The sequence below is a fragment of the Neovison vison genome, chromosome 7 (genome assembly GCF_020171115.1).
Source record: "Neovison vison isolate M4711 chromosome 7, ASM_NN_V1, whole genome shotgun sequence".
Lineage (NCBI taxonomy): Eukaryota > Metazoa > Chordata > Mammalia > Carnivora > Mustelidae > Neogale > Neogale vison.
In genome coordinates, this window is record NC_058097.1 from 169221436 (window position 1) to 169236382 (window position 14947).

At 34.4% G+C, this 14947-nt stretch overlaps 1 protein-coding gene across 2 annotated transcripts in view; it reads left to right on the forward strand.

Annotated features, from left to right (window-relative positions):
• The window catches only part of GAS2 (growth arrest specific 2), a 117282-nt gene that overhangs the window by 35802 nt on the left and 66533 nt on the right, over positions 1-14947 (forward strand). For both annotated transcript variants that reach the window (XM_044260929.1, XM_044260930.1), the window contains exons 3-4: positions 665-806; positions 13119-13182. In XM_044260929.1, coding sequence (XP_044116864.1) covers positions 665-806; positions 13119-13182 — 206 coding nt within the window. The remainder of the gene's footprint in view (positions 1-664; positions 807-13118; positions 13183-14947) is intronic.

A 14947-nucleotide genomic window follows, 5' to 3' on the forward strand; every position in this document is an offset into this window, starting at 1 on the left:
CAGCTGCTTAACCAACTGAGCCACCCAGGTGCCCCTTAAGCATTTTCTTATCCCAGAAGAAAAATGATGCATAATGTCAATATCTTTCAGTGTCAGATAGCAGAAATCCAACAGAATTATTTTATATTATAATGTAAAGTATTAATAATATAATATATTGATGTATGTTTATGTGTGCACATAATACAGGTTTGTGTCTTACATATTGTTTATATTCATGTACTATATTTATGTTTCATTCTTCTTTCACAAATGGAAAATACATTTATAAATACTTTTTGAGAAATAATGGTAAAATACTTGGATGGAGCATAAGGCCAAAAACAAACAAACAAAAGACAAAACATACCAAAGACACACCCAAAATAGAAGAGAAAGAAAAGAGTAACATGAGCCAGGGAAGCGACTTGCTTGTATTACTACTAGATGGTAAGAAAAAAAAAAAAAATCCAGGATTTGTTCATATGCACAGATTTTTTTATAGTTTCTTAGTGACAACTAAATTTCATGTACATTTCACTTCCTTTTCTATACCTCTTCACTAACCTATTTATTGACATGAGGTCATTCCAAAACATTTTGCTGAAAACAACTGTCTATTTATGTGTCCTTGCGATGACTTTGTCAGATATAACTACCAGAGTGAGATTTCTTTGTTTTTCAGAATCTGCCCTTGAAGAAGATTCCGTGCAAAGCCACTGCACCCTCAGGCTCCTTTTTTGCCAGAGACAATACAGCAAATTTCTTATCCTGGTGCCGAGATTTAGGGGTAGATGAAACGTGTCTATTTGAATCGGAAGGTTTGGGTATGTATTTCTTTCAGAATTTTAGCTGATCAAATTGTTACATGTCTTTGTCAGTAAAACTACTTAAACTTTTTTTATGTGATGTCGTTTCATAGATTGTTAACTTTAAAAAACTCAAAGTGTTGTCAGCTTGCAGGTTTGTTGTAAACTGGAATCTTTGAAGGTAGAAAGATGCAAGTCCTTTTACGGTTGGTCATTTTGTGCATGAAAGTGTAGGGATATAAGTAGCACAATTCTAAGCTAAAATCAAGTATATATAATGCAAAATGGAGGCTACTTGGAAAATGGAGTTTTACATTTTACTGCCAGGCTCTGGCCTGGACTAGAAAGGGAGCTGTATATGCTCCAGCCATAAAGGCACTATTGTTTTTTTACCTCTACCAAAGGCTGAAACACCATTTCCTGTAAAGTCTAGCTTAGTTGAAAGAGAAGTTTATTTATGTAGCTATTTTTTGTGAATTCAAAATCAGGTAAGCAAGCAGGAAATTGGAATAATTGAAGATGGAGAAATGAAAGATAGGTACCTTAGTGTCTAACGCTACCCACATAATTGTGGGGTTCTTGTCTTGTTTTGCCTTATGATTGAATATTGGCAAATCCACTTCCAGACCATAGAACAAGCCTTTGTATTTCCTTGGGACAAAACATATGTTGTTCAGTGTTTCAACATTACTTGATATGCTACTGTTAAATGTTCAGTCCTCCTGTATCAGTTCTGCCAAGAACAGCTCTCATACGGAGAGTATTGGAATTAAAGTCCTATTCTAATGAAATAGGACTGAGTGAAGAAAGGAGACCTCTGTGTGGGAAGGAGGGGAGCTTGGTTCTTTTGCTTGAGGCTTTAAAAAATCAATTCACAAAATCACATAATACCAAATATTAGCATCAAAGAAAGCTGAGCATCCTTCAGAGAGAACAAGTATACAGATTGCCTTCTAAACAGAATACCCTTGCCCCTAGGCCTCACAAAACAACATTTCCCAGCTGAACCTAGGAAATGGATGGTAACAGCTAAAATCTTACTCATTTTATATGCTTATGGAAATTTGTATTTCTGCTAAGAGCAGTGAATGTGATATGGAAAAGATTGCCATCAGATTTCTGAGAATTCTCTCAACAGAGAAGAAAATTATGTGAATTTAGACTAGGAGAATATTTTATACCTGAAAGGAAAAATAAACTACAGTAATTGCCCAGGAGCCTCCAAAGTACAGTAGGGTGCCCCTCCACTGATCATTATGTAAATGGACTTTGACAGCTCCTACTATTTCCTCACATTTAAGTAAACCAAACTTGGTGGAAGAGGTGTGTGTATGGAGATAGTCCTCTTTCAGTCTGATGGCAATTTCAGAACTAGATTTTAAGTTTCATGTGTCTAAGGAAACTGAATGAGTGAAGAATTATAAGAAGGGCGTATGATGGAATTTTTTGCAAAAAAAAAATTTGAAAGATCAAATGAATGGATGAATGAATGAATAATAAATAAATAAATTCAGATCTTAGATCTTAGTCACAAGGCATATACTCTTCATGTGTGGACAGACAACATCATGATTTAAAAATCTCCAGTCCCCTGCATCCCTTAAGGAACTGCCACACGGGGAAACTGCCTTATTGTCTGTGAGTTTGCTGATTGAACAGGTTTTCATTTAAGAAGCATCTTTTGAGAAACAAAACAGATGAACACAGGGGAAGGGGAAAAAAAGAGCGAGGGAAGCATAAGAGACTTTTAACCACAGAGAACAAACTGAGGGTTGCTGGAGGCTGGTTGGGTGGGAGTTGGGCTTAGTGGGTGAGGAGCATTTAGGAGGGCACTTGCGTTGAATACTGGGAGTTATATGTAAGTGATCATCACCAAGTTCTACTCCTCTAACCAATACCACATTATATATTAACTAACTAGAATTTAAATAAAAATTTGAAAAAGGAAAAAAATAAGCATCTTTTCCAGTAACTACCATAGACCACCATGGATGACTAGAAGCTGTCAATGCGAAAAAAATCTTAGATCAGTTTTCTCATTGCCTCTGAGTTCTTTTGTTAGTTGAACTAATACAGCTTTCAGTTGGAAACCAAAAAGCTTGGGTGGCTTTTAAAAACCCTATTCAGATAAGTAGTACATTTTATCTTGAAACAATAAAGCCTAAAGCCACTGTATAATAATGGTCCTGATATATAAATACATAGTCTGCAGAATATAAAATTATGTCAAGATGAATGTTGAGATGGCCTAGTTCTTCACTCTGTTTGAAAAAAATAAAAAACACCTGACTTTATAAAAAGGAAGTCCTAGAACATTTATACATAATAGTTACTGAGTTTTTGGTTTAAACATCTTTCATTTTGATCATCTTCTTTATTATATCTTGGCTTATAACTTGCAAAGAAACCAAGTTTTCAAGGAATTTTTAATCCTCTCAGCACCAAACAAAAGCAGAGAGTTAGGCTTTCTGGTTTGTTGCTCAATGAAAAGACAAATTTGAAATTTCTGCTGCTCAGAATAGGATATGAGGTGAGGTGAGGTTTAATATCCCCATGGAGACAGAAGAAGGGACCCAATATTATAGCATTGACTTCAGGATTATTTGGAAAAAGAAAACAGCTGTGCCCGTAGATGTTAATCATAATCAAGAGGAAGGACAATGAGAAATTCCATTTCTCCAAGTGGAACCCTTTCTTCTTTGATTTTTCGTATGATTCACTGTGGGTAAGGAAGTGATTGAGCCAGGGCTGATGGCGTTGGTCTCTGTGTGGCAGAATTGACTTTCTCACAACAATAACACTGTGTACTCTGCTTGATGTCTTTTCACACTTCACTTTTGAAAGGGAATTTAGGGCAAGGGTTTTTCTTTTTTTTCCTACCTCAAGATTTCATTTCAGTAGCGCACAAGATGAAGTGTGTCCTTTGTGTCCCAGTGTTTTGAACAGCAAATAAAATGAAAAGATGCCCTGATGAAGGGGGAAAATCTATTTGAATGAATGATAAAGTAGATCACTGTCCCCAGTGTGTATCAAGAGGCTTCTGTCTTTAGCTGTTCAAAGGTCTTTGCCTGCATAGAGCATTCTTATCTTTGTGGCAACTGATAGGCTACCTTCTGTTGCAGAGCTCTTTTGTAGTTATTTGCAAGGGGATCTTGATTCACAACTCGCTCAATCTGTTCTCTTTCAACAGCTAATGACAAGAAATCTCCGTGGTGGGGAAGGTATGCCAGGGAGGAACGGCGGAGCATGGATAGCAGCTTATCCCATATGCTTCCCTCCTGTTTCTTGCCTTTTGGATTCTTGGCAGATAACTTTCGATGCCACACAACACAATCACATACAGAGTATAACCTGTAGTTTATCTTCTGTGAAATTCTTGATCATTTTTTCTCTGAGAAATATCAATTCTCAGATCGTAAATTCACTATATCTCGAATAGTGTTTCAAAAAAGAGTCGATAGAAAAACGGACAAAGGTCATGAACAGCCTTGTCGTAGAAGACATAAAAAAACCTAGGAGGGCATATGATGTGGGGAGCCCCGGGAGTGGTACACAACTGATGACTTAGTGAACTCTGCAACTGACGCCAGGGATGTACTCTGTATTAGCTAATTGAATTTAAAGGAAAAAAAAATCTATTAAAAATATAAAAATGTTGGACAGCTTAGCAATAAGGTAAATGCACACATAAGCTATGAAAAATTAGCAAAGATTGAGAAAATTATATGCTTAGTGTTGAGAATGTAGGGAAAATAGGATCTTCTATAATTGCTGAAGAGAACTGGAAATTGGTATGCCTTCTTTAGAGGGCAATTTGACATTGTGTATCAAAGACCTTACAAGTATTTATGTTCTTTTGTCAAATTGATTTCTAAAATTTTATCCAAAGACAGTAAGTAGTGATAGGCATCAGAATGTCCACTGAATTTTTTGTTCTAACAGTAAAACAAATGGAAATGAAAGGAATCTATAACATTTAGTGGTATCTTAAACCAACTCGAGTCATCATCCACAGATACCAACCAAAAATAATATTCTTGTGACTATGTAAGAATATAGAAAACTCACAAAATGTTATGAACATGACGCCACCCATTTATATCTAGTAAACAACAATAAAATATATTCTCAGAATTTGAAGGCAAGATAAATAGTAATTACATTGTCAATGATGTCATTTTCTTTTTCCATTACCTGTTAACCAAATTGAGAGAGCAAATAGGTGTGGCATGTAATCTAAAGCGTGAACAATTGATTTTCTTTATATTAAGATACAATTTGAACTATTTTGTATAGAGCATTATTTGTTGACTTGAAATGTTACACATTGAGAATTATAATGGCAATTTTGCAATATTGAGGTTAAACAGACATTTCAAGTGACTCTAGACTTTTACACTGCTGTAAGAACAGATGATACACATCTTTTGTGTTCTGTGGAAGATGCTTTATCACTGTGGGTCTACACTTTATGCTCAGCGATAACCCCCACTGTTCAAATCAGGCTGATATGTAGACTAATAACTAGAAATTGGTTTTTATCATGTCTCATAATTGATTTCATTGGATTCCTTAAAAATATTTAAGATTATTAATTATAAATTAACAATTACCATCCTAACTGTAAATCCTGATTGTTTGATCAGTTTAAAAAAATGAACATAAATGTTTCCTTGAATTTAATAGTATATAGTTTATCAGCCTAAAGACAAAATATTCTCCCGATAAATTTTTTAAAAGAAATGAACTTTACTTTTAATAGTGGAGTAAAAAAAAAAAAAAAAATTTAGAAGATTTCTAGTGTGAAAGCAATATCTGTTTTCAGTTTGACAGAGGTATAAAAGTTAATAGAATGTATTAATAGTCTCTCTAATAGTAAATATAATGATTTTTCCAGGCTTAAATACTTTAATAACCTTTTCTAACATAATGCTGAATATTTTGATATGGCACATTTTTATCATTTAAATTAAGACCAAAAATCTATGATTTATTCTCAAGCTTAAAAAGTTTTAGGTTATGAATCCTAAAATTGATGCTCTTATATGAGACTTTAAGTAAGAAACTATTTCCTTCAATTAGTGATATACTTGTGTAGGGATTTATAATTTGTAATTTACTTTAGTATAGTAATTTAAAAATTGCCAAGTGTCATTATTTTTCCAGAGTCTTGTTTATGTTGCTTAATTTGTAAGCATTCTGCTGAGCTGGGAGATGGGGGGAAAGAAGGTTGGGGGGAGAATACTTTAAAAATGCATAATTTTTGTTTGCTGTAATTGTGTCAATATCATTATGTTATTGGATGATTGTAGGATTGGAAGCCAGTGACAATTCTTCATCTATTTCTCAGAGAAAGAATCTACTCAGCGAGAAAAGGGTTTGCTCTCTGCTGTGCTAGCATGCAAATGTGTGTGATTTTTTTCTGTTTTTATTTTCTGTGTTTGTGTTTGCTGTGTGGCACTATTTTCTGTTGATGCATGACTCTGATAAGTAGTTTTACAAAATCCTTTGTTTTCTGAATGTTGGTCAAGCACCGGTCTATATGCAGTATTAGTTTGATGCTTCTGTGGAAAATTAAAAAGGATTGTGTGTGGATTTGTAAACATTGTTTTCCATTTTATACTTGGAAGTCATCTGTTACATCAGAAAAAGAATCTTTGTCTGCCTTCCAGCGTTTGATAAGTCATCGCTTGTCGTCTGTATTGAGGACTCAAAAAGTATTTCTGTGGGAAAAAGGTTATAATTACTGTTACTAGTAGAGACAACAATGTCAAGGTAGCCATTCAGCACTATGAGTCATTTATATTTAGTTTCTTTGCCAGGGACAATTTATTTTAGGCTTTTGGTTTTTTAAAACTTGTTCTTATACTTACTTGGTTAGCATCTCAATTCTGTTTTTTCCTTTTGAATTCAGATAGTCTTTCCAAATTTAACCATTTGCCCTATGCCAGAGCAAATGTAAGAGAAATGTAAAGGATCTGATTGGGAGAACTAAATGTCTCCCTGGAATGAGTATTAAGTCAGGATTGAGCTGAGTCAGTGTTGAATTAGGGAAGCAAATGGCTTTCTAGCTTTCCCAGAATCAAACTTTTGCTGCACCATATTCAGTAATAATAACCATGTGCTCCTTACTGTTGGCTAGGTAGTACACATGTTACCATATCTAATCCTCCAACAACCAACGTTTTATAAATGAGAATGACCCAGAGAATTAAATAACTTGCCCCAAGTACACTTCTCAGCCGCCCAGCCAGAATCGGAATTCAGCTTTATCAGAGATCATGTCCCTGTGTTACAGAAAGAGATACTCTATTTGAATAATTTTAGAAGGTCATATGATTATTTCAAGTAAGAGGAAAAATAAAACATAAATGTAGACTGAATTAGAAAAATTCTTGCCTCTTGTTGCTGTTCTGAGTGTTAAGTGATGTAATCTATTAATTTCTCATAAGGTTCGGGTACTGAGGAAAGGAAGGGCACTATTCATTCTAGGACATTTCTCAACTTAGTGGCAAAGGCAATGAACTAGATTTTATTTTTTTTTAAAGATTTTATTTATTTATTTGTCAGAGAGAGAAAGAGAGAGAGAGAGAGAGCACAAGCAAGTGGAGGGGAAGAGGGAGAGAGAGAGGCCCTCCCCACTGAGCAGGGAGCTTGATGAGGGACTCGATCCCAAGATCCTGAGATCATGACTTGAACTGAAGGCAGATGCTTAACTGAATGAGCCCCCCATAGATTTTCTTCTATATATCATACATAATTGTTGATATTTTGAACAAATTATCTTGGTTTGCATGAATATGTGGATGCCGTAGCCTATTTGAAAAGTGAGCAGTGATTCTGAGAAATCTGGATACACACAGACTCAGCATTCATGAGCTGGTGAGAATCTTTGCTTTGTCTTTTCTTTGGCCTCCCTGAGATCAGTTTCAAATTTAAAGGTACCTAAATTTCTGTGCTACTCCTAATTGCCTCTTACCTTTAAACTCAAAGGTTTCTGCATGGGTCTTACCAGGAGTGACATGACGAAGGGAGGGGTTTGTGACTAGCCCTTCACTTTTTGGGAAGCAACTTTTGTGCTTTATTAATCCTGGCAGAAGAGAAATGCTCATAATCACCACTAAGGGCTAATCCAAAGCATGAATTATTTTTCTTCCAATCATCATCGTCATTACTGTTATGTGAAACATTTGTAGTGTTTTGAGAATATGTATCTATATAGAGAGAGATATATAGATATATCTCCCAAAGCACATTTGAATGTTTTTAACAAAACACAGGAATTATAACTGATGTTTACTAAAATACACAACATTGGTTAATACAGTGTTCTCCAACATTAAAGTGCATACCCATCACCTGGAGAACTTGTTTAAATATAAGTTCTTATCAATAAGTCTGGGGTGGGACCGAATACTTTGTATTTTTTTCCAGCTCCCAGCTGATGCCAATGCTGCTGGTCTGTGGACCCCACTTAAGTAGCAAGGGAGTAATATTTATTGAGCACTTGCCATATGTACCAAGTACTTTTAACCATAAATTGCTCCATAAGGAGCTCCATAAGGAGGAGCAAGTAGAAGGCAAGATGCCTGTTTGGGAAATGAAAAAGTGATGCTGCCTAGACTAGAACCCAATCCTTCTGACTTCAAGTGTATTGTATTTTCTATCACACCTCTCTTTCTGAGTATTAGAACTTGTTCTCTATTCTGGGAAAGTGGACAACTTTAATTTATGGTATTTTCACAATTAAGTAATAATCAGCCAAAGTGTATTTTTTTCAAGTTTCCTTCCTAAATTTAAATCTAAATTAGCCCAGTCTCCTTTAAAACCAGTGTTAATATTGTAGTCTTTATTGTACACACACCAAGCAGACAACACACTTTTTCGTGTTTCCATTTCTTTGCCCATGTGTTAAAATTTAATATATTTAGCTAAACTACATTTATGGTCAAATGCATTTTATCCTTGCAGATTTTGTGACATTGAAACTCTACCCTTTGCTTTAGTGGGAGACCTCATTTTCTATTCCTGGAGCCAGCAGCACTCCATTTGACATTTGATGCCCATGAGATTTTTATAGAATCTAGGTTATAAGACTGCGTCTCTTGCCACATATTTTTGAATAGGGATCTGTCTTACTTTTCTCAGAGCTGTTCTGCATTATGATTTTCTTTGAGGTAGTTTTGATTATTTAAAAAAAATCCAATGATAAAACCCTTCACATAATAATTACCATTGGCTGGAGATCTTTCTATTTTTTAAAAAAAACAGTATTTTAGATGAAAGAAAATAATAGTGATTCCCTCTTCTCCTAACTCAAAGCAAAAAACCATATGAATATTTCAATGATAGAGTTGATAAAATGTTTTCTAGTGTAAACTTTAGTATAAGGAGAAGTTTTATTGTTTTTTCAAAAAGGGGAATCATTAAAATGATTTAAGATGAGTATCCTTATGACTCAATACAAAAGCTTTTGTTTAAATGCAATATACAATATTTGTCTTTTATAATCAACTTAGGTAATTTACTAAAAATGGACTCATCTAAATTATTTTATTCTCAGAGACAGAAAAATTAATGGTAAGGTGTTTGCTGTTTCACAAAATGACACATTTTTCTTAAGCTTTATACTTAGCACAAACTTGTAATAACTATCGGTTATCTGCTTTATATTTTTGTATATGCTGACCAAATTGACCTACTTAACCTGGGATTTGATTTAGATTGATTTATAATTAGTGGTCTCTGATATAAATGATAAAATATTCAATATATACTCATTATAATAGACCACTTAAGATTATACATATTATACCAATAGTAATTTTTTTATTCCAAAGTTTTTATCATGCCTGGCATAGTGAATTTTGCCCGATTGGTGCACACACACAAAAATGTTTTTAGGGAAAAAAATAAGTGAACTATTGTTGACTAAGCCAAATGAAGACAGTCTTTAAACAAATAATTTATAATAACAAAAATTTTAAAAACTAATAAGCTAGCATTGGGCAAGTCTTTCCTATGTGCCACACACTGTGTCAAGAATAAAAATAAAGAGGCACCTGGGTGGCTCAGTGGGTTAAAACCTCTGCCTTCGGCTCATGTCATGATCCCAGGGTCCTGGGATCGAGCCCCGCTTTGGGCTCTCTGCTCAGTGGGGAGCCTGCTTCCTCCTCTCTCTCTCTGCCTGCCTCTCTGCCTACTTGTGATCTGTCAAATAAATAAATAAAAATCTTAAAAAAAAAGAACAAAAATAAATATTACCTTGTTTGATTCTCACCAAAACCTTCCAAGATATACAATTTTGTTTATCCTCAGAAAAATGAGATATTATAGAATAACCTCCCAAGATAATGCAACCAGTAAGCTTTAGAGTTGATACTCACACCCAGATCTTTGTGGTTTGAATCCCATGGCCACTATACTCTATCAACTTACTTTAGAAAACTTGCTTGAGTGCACAAACCAAACAAAGTCACCTCCTTGGGAAATTTAGATACTATTTAAAGACTCTTGAATTTAATTATATACCCATAAAGCAAGAGTATTTGCTTTTACAATTAAGTAAACATTGACATCATTTGCACTTTCTCAAGACACGAAGTTAAGATGTTAGTCTTTATTTAGCTTGTTCCTTGTCGAAACCACGATCATCACTGGATGATTGTCATCAACCTCGATTTTTGAGTTGTAAATGCTTACTGGGTAGTTACTATTTTGTGCTAAATTATGCACCTCTACAGCTTCATCTCATTCATCACTCACTAGTCAACAGACGTTGTTTTTTGTTTTGTTTTGTTTCATTTTTGTGGGGATTTTTGGTCATTATAGGCCAAGAATAATATACCTGCTTTTTAAAAAGGCATTACTATGTGAGATAATAACACAGGGGGTTTTTTGAGGCAATTTATTTTCTTTATGAAAAATAACATTTCTAAGAAAATTGGGAAGTACAATAATTATCCTACTAGTTTTTCCTAAGAAATGATGCTGAGGGAGAGGTTCATTTGTCTTAAATTTTAAGGATATGAAAAAAATTTATGTATGAAATTTACATATATATACGTATACACACACACACACACACACACATATATAAAATATTCTTTTAAGGATGTAAAATGAAGAATCGTGCAGTTACTTCTTCGTTTGCCAAAATTGATTTTCTAATGAGTCTAATGGTAGATTCAGCATGTGAGTTGGGCATGCCAAAGCTGTTTTAAGTTGCTAGCTCAGTTGAGGAAGCAAAGAAATACACAATAGTAACATGTTTCACATATGTCTTTGTTACTCACATTATTGTTTTTCTTCAAGATAAATTTTATTTTATGTAAAATGTATCTATTCCAATACTTACATAGTCCTCAAACTATAGATAATGAGTTGGTTAAGGAATCCTTAAAGGTGGGTCAGGTATTACTTTTTGTAACTGGTTATTGACTGCACATTGACACAATTTGGTCAGGTTAGTAGTAATTTTTATATTTGGACCCTATTTCCATCAAGAAATACAGGAGATTGTGTCCAGGACTTCCAGAGCTATAGCCACTTACTTTGCATTGTGTTCACTGAAGATGAGGGTATTAACAGGGCCTAAAAAAAATCTTCCTCTCCTCAGTTTTTATATATTCTTTTTTCCATTCAGAACTGATGTTTATTGCTTTGTTCCATGGATGGGGTTTTTAAAGGCCTAAATCAGAAAGAATTTATTATGTAGACAGAAAGATTGATTTTTATTGTCTGCTTCTGTGTTGTGATGTTTGTGATTGTTCTCTTTTTGAAATTGATGCCTTTGTGGTATTAAAGTTCATATGTTAAATGGCACTGCAGTTGATTCAATGAAGTTGTGAAGTTTATATCATTCCAGCCTGAGTCAACCAGTGGTGCCTTTGAAATTGGAGTTATTAACTATCCTTATTTTTAGATCCTTTAATTAGAAATAACTTTAGTCTTCCTGATGAGGGGAATTCACTCAGGGTCACCTAAAACCAAACTTTATATTACCAAGAATTGGAATATTCTATAGTCGAGATTTTTCCATAATTCTTTTTTAATGAAAATTGTTGATGGGAATAGAATTTATTTTGTGAGCTTCAAAATAACATTTTATAACAAGATTATAAAATTGTGTCTGTTTAAAGCCAATTATGTACTTTTACAATCCAAGTAAATGTTCTCTTTCTCTTCACCACAAACTCCCAATAAATTCCATTTTGATGTCAGTGGACCAAATATTGCCAGTACCATAATCTGTGGAGTAAAAGAATTAGACATTTAAGTTAAAGGAATAGAATAATTCTGGGAAATGGAATTATTATAAAATTCCATTTTTAAGAATTAAAGTTTAAGAATTAAAGCAATATTACTGTTTTTCTTAAAATTGATCAATAAGCTAGTATTTTCTTTTATCAGGATATTGTCTATATAAAGACCATTCTCAATGCATTATTTTTTTTAAAATATCTGTTGGCTTTATTAGGTGCAGTACATAACAATGTATTTAAAATGCTCTATCTTGTTAAAAAGAGAGCAATATAAGCAGGACATACGCTTTTGATAGACTCAACGAATGCAACTATGATTTGTCAGCCTTACTGAATGCGTCCAAACCAATTAGTAAAGCAAGATTTATTAAGCAATCAGAATATATTAGAATCTGATCAATACAAAGAACAGTCTTCTAATTTGCTCATTTTATGGACAAAGTTGACTATTGGTGTATATTGATACATATTTACAAATCCATTCAGTTGAAAGAATATCTTTCTAAAGTATCATTTAATCAGATTTGATTAGCAGAGAACATCAAGTTTCAGAGTCTCACTTGATGTCACTGCTTGGAGGATAATGAAAGACTGTGGTGTATCACTTTTATCCTTATTCATTGCATTATTTCTGCTCAAATCATTAATGAGGTAGACTCAGGATTTTGCGGAGTCCAGCTTTGTTCCATGGTCTTCCATGTTCTGTGTATTTTTAAATTTCAACTATTTATATCATAATGACAACTACATATATTTCCAAGATCAACTTACTAATATTGTGTAATAAAAGAAAACACTTTCAGGATGAAATTAACTCAGGGTAATATTTCCTGAGACTCATGACTTTGAGAGGGGAGGTTAGGCAGAGAGTTTTGAAAGCTGGTTTAAGACTTCGGTAGAGCTAAATGTACCGCGGGATGGGATGGCTTCTGTGAATGTGAGAAAGAAGACGAGCTCATTGACGGGAAGCATGAGGAATGAGAGATCATTGGCAAGCCTGTTTGCTATTGAGCTGCTTTACAATCCCTTCTATTGTAAAGGTGTCCACCTCTGTCTTGTCTTTCAGTCCTCCACAAGCAACCCAGAGAAGTCTGTCTCTGTTTGCTGGAGCTTGGCCGGATTGCAGCCAGGTAGGTCAAACTGCTGCCACTATTTCAAGACGTGGACCATCTCTGCATTGAAGCAACTGAGAAGCTTGCTGGCTTTTCATTGCTAATTTAACCCGCACATTGAGAAGCTGTTTTTTCCAAATATAATTTGTACAAACATCTCTAGAGCAATTTTTCAAACTTAAAGCATGCCACCAATATTCCTAGCCCTACAATCTTGTCAAAGCCACTATATCTAATAAGAATTTACTAAAAGCATATCCTCTCATCTAATATATTTGCCTTCCGGTCTTTTCTTGGGGGGTGGGGGAGGGTCTTGTACATCAAGTTGTGTGTGACAATTACTCTTTCTGCTAAAGTCTATTCCTGTTATGTCTCTCTCTCCCAACTCCTCACCTCCTCTCTTTCTGTTTATTCTTTATAATTTAATTCTTAATGTAATCCCTAATACCATCTACTAATATTTGATAAGTTTATTATTAAATAAGTTTCTTTTTTTCTCATTTTCCCTCATTCAGCATCCCATGTTTCAGGTCTTTTAGCTTCTACTGCTAAGTTGGGGGGGATAATTTTTCAGTTATTCTCCATATTTTCATTAGAGAAAGGCATAGAATATTTTCCTTCATATGTGAAGATATGTTTGGAATCATTTTCTTCTAGGAAAAAAAAAGTAATTGTAAAAGTCAAAATCATAGCTAAATAGACAGAGAAAAGGACTTTATTACCTCAGTGATTTGCTTTGGTTTCGTGTCTTATCTTTCATTTTCTTGCAAATGACCAAACAGAACTTCTGACAGTTCTATGAAACCCAAAGAATTAGAAATAAAGATGTAAGTGGTCAAAGAAGACTTAATTCAAAATAAAAATTTGAATTATTTAGATGTTTTTCATCAAAATCTGGGTATACTGTTAGGATAGAGATCAGATGAGCCAATAAGATAAAGTGAGAGCTAGCTCGGGTGAAAATTCTCAAAGAAAAATTTATAAAGAAAATCGGGGTAAAGAAAATACGAGGCATATCCATCAGCAAATTACAGCAATGGGTAGAAAGCTTTCTGCCAGTGAATAGACCTGGGCTTTTTTGTTTGTTTTTATTTTTGGTTTTGATCCAATGGGAAATTAACCTGCAATCAGAAGTAACTCCAGGTTCCATAAAACATGATTGACAACATAATCTCAACAAATTGTATATCAAGTATGAATTTTGCTTTACCACAGTACATGGGTATGAGGAAGAGTCTTTAATTTAAAAAATCAAATTAATTATGACTGAGGCTCCACTCAAAATGAAAAAGCCAATTGGAGACATTTGGAGGTTTCCCTATTCTCTCCCATACTGTTCCCAGATACTGTGTGAAGGACCATGGGAAAGGGTCCCCTGGTCCTCTGTCTTCTCAGGTCTCTACTATTGGGGCTTAGTTTGAGCTTGGAGTGTCCCACTCTTTCTTTGGACCCCACCCCCCTACAGAACTGTCACCTTCTCGGGTTCTATGAGGGAGCAAGACAATGGCATCAGTTGCTTCTAGGACTCTGCTAAGCCACCCAGTCTTGGGGCTTCTGACCTGTAGGGCAAACAACCTTGAGTCAAAGGAATGGTATCCTTTGAACTCTACAGATATGCCCTAAAAGGGGGAAAGTGAAAAATACAAGGCGAAGAAAAACACACAAAGTAAAATGTCAATAAATGAGTGGCTGCCACTGAAATGTTAGAGTGAGAGAAACATGGATAGTTTCTACTGAAGAGATAAGGCAGAACATTTTTTGTTCAATTTTTAAAATTTTAATT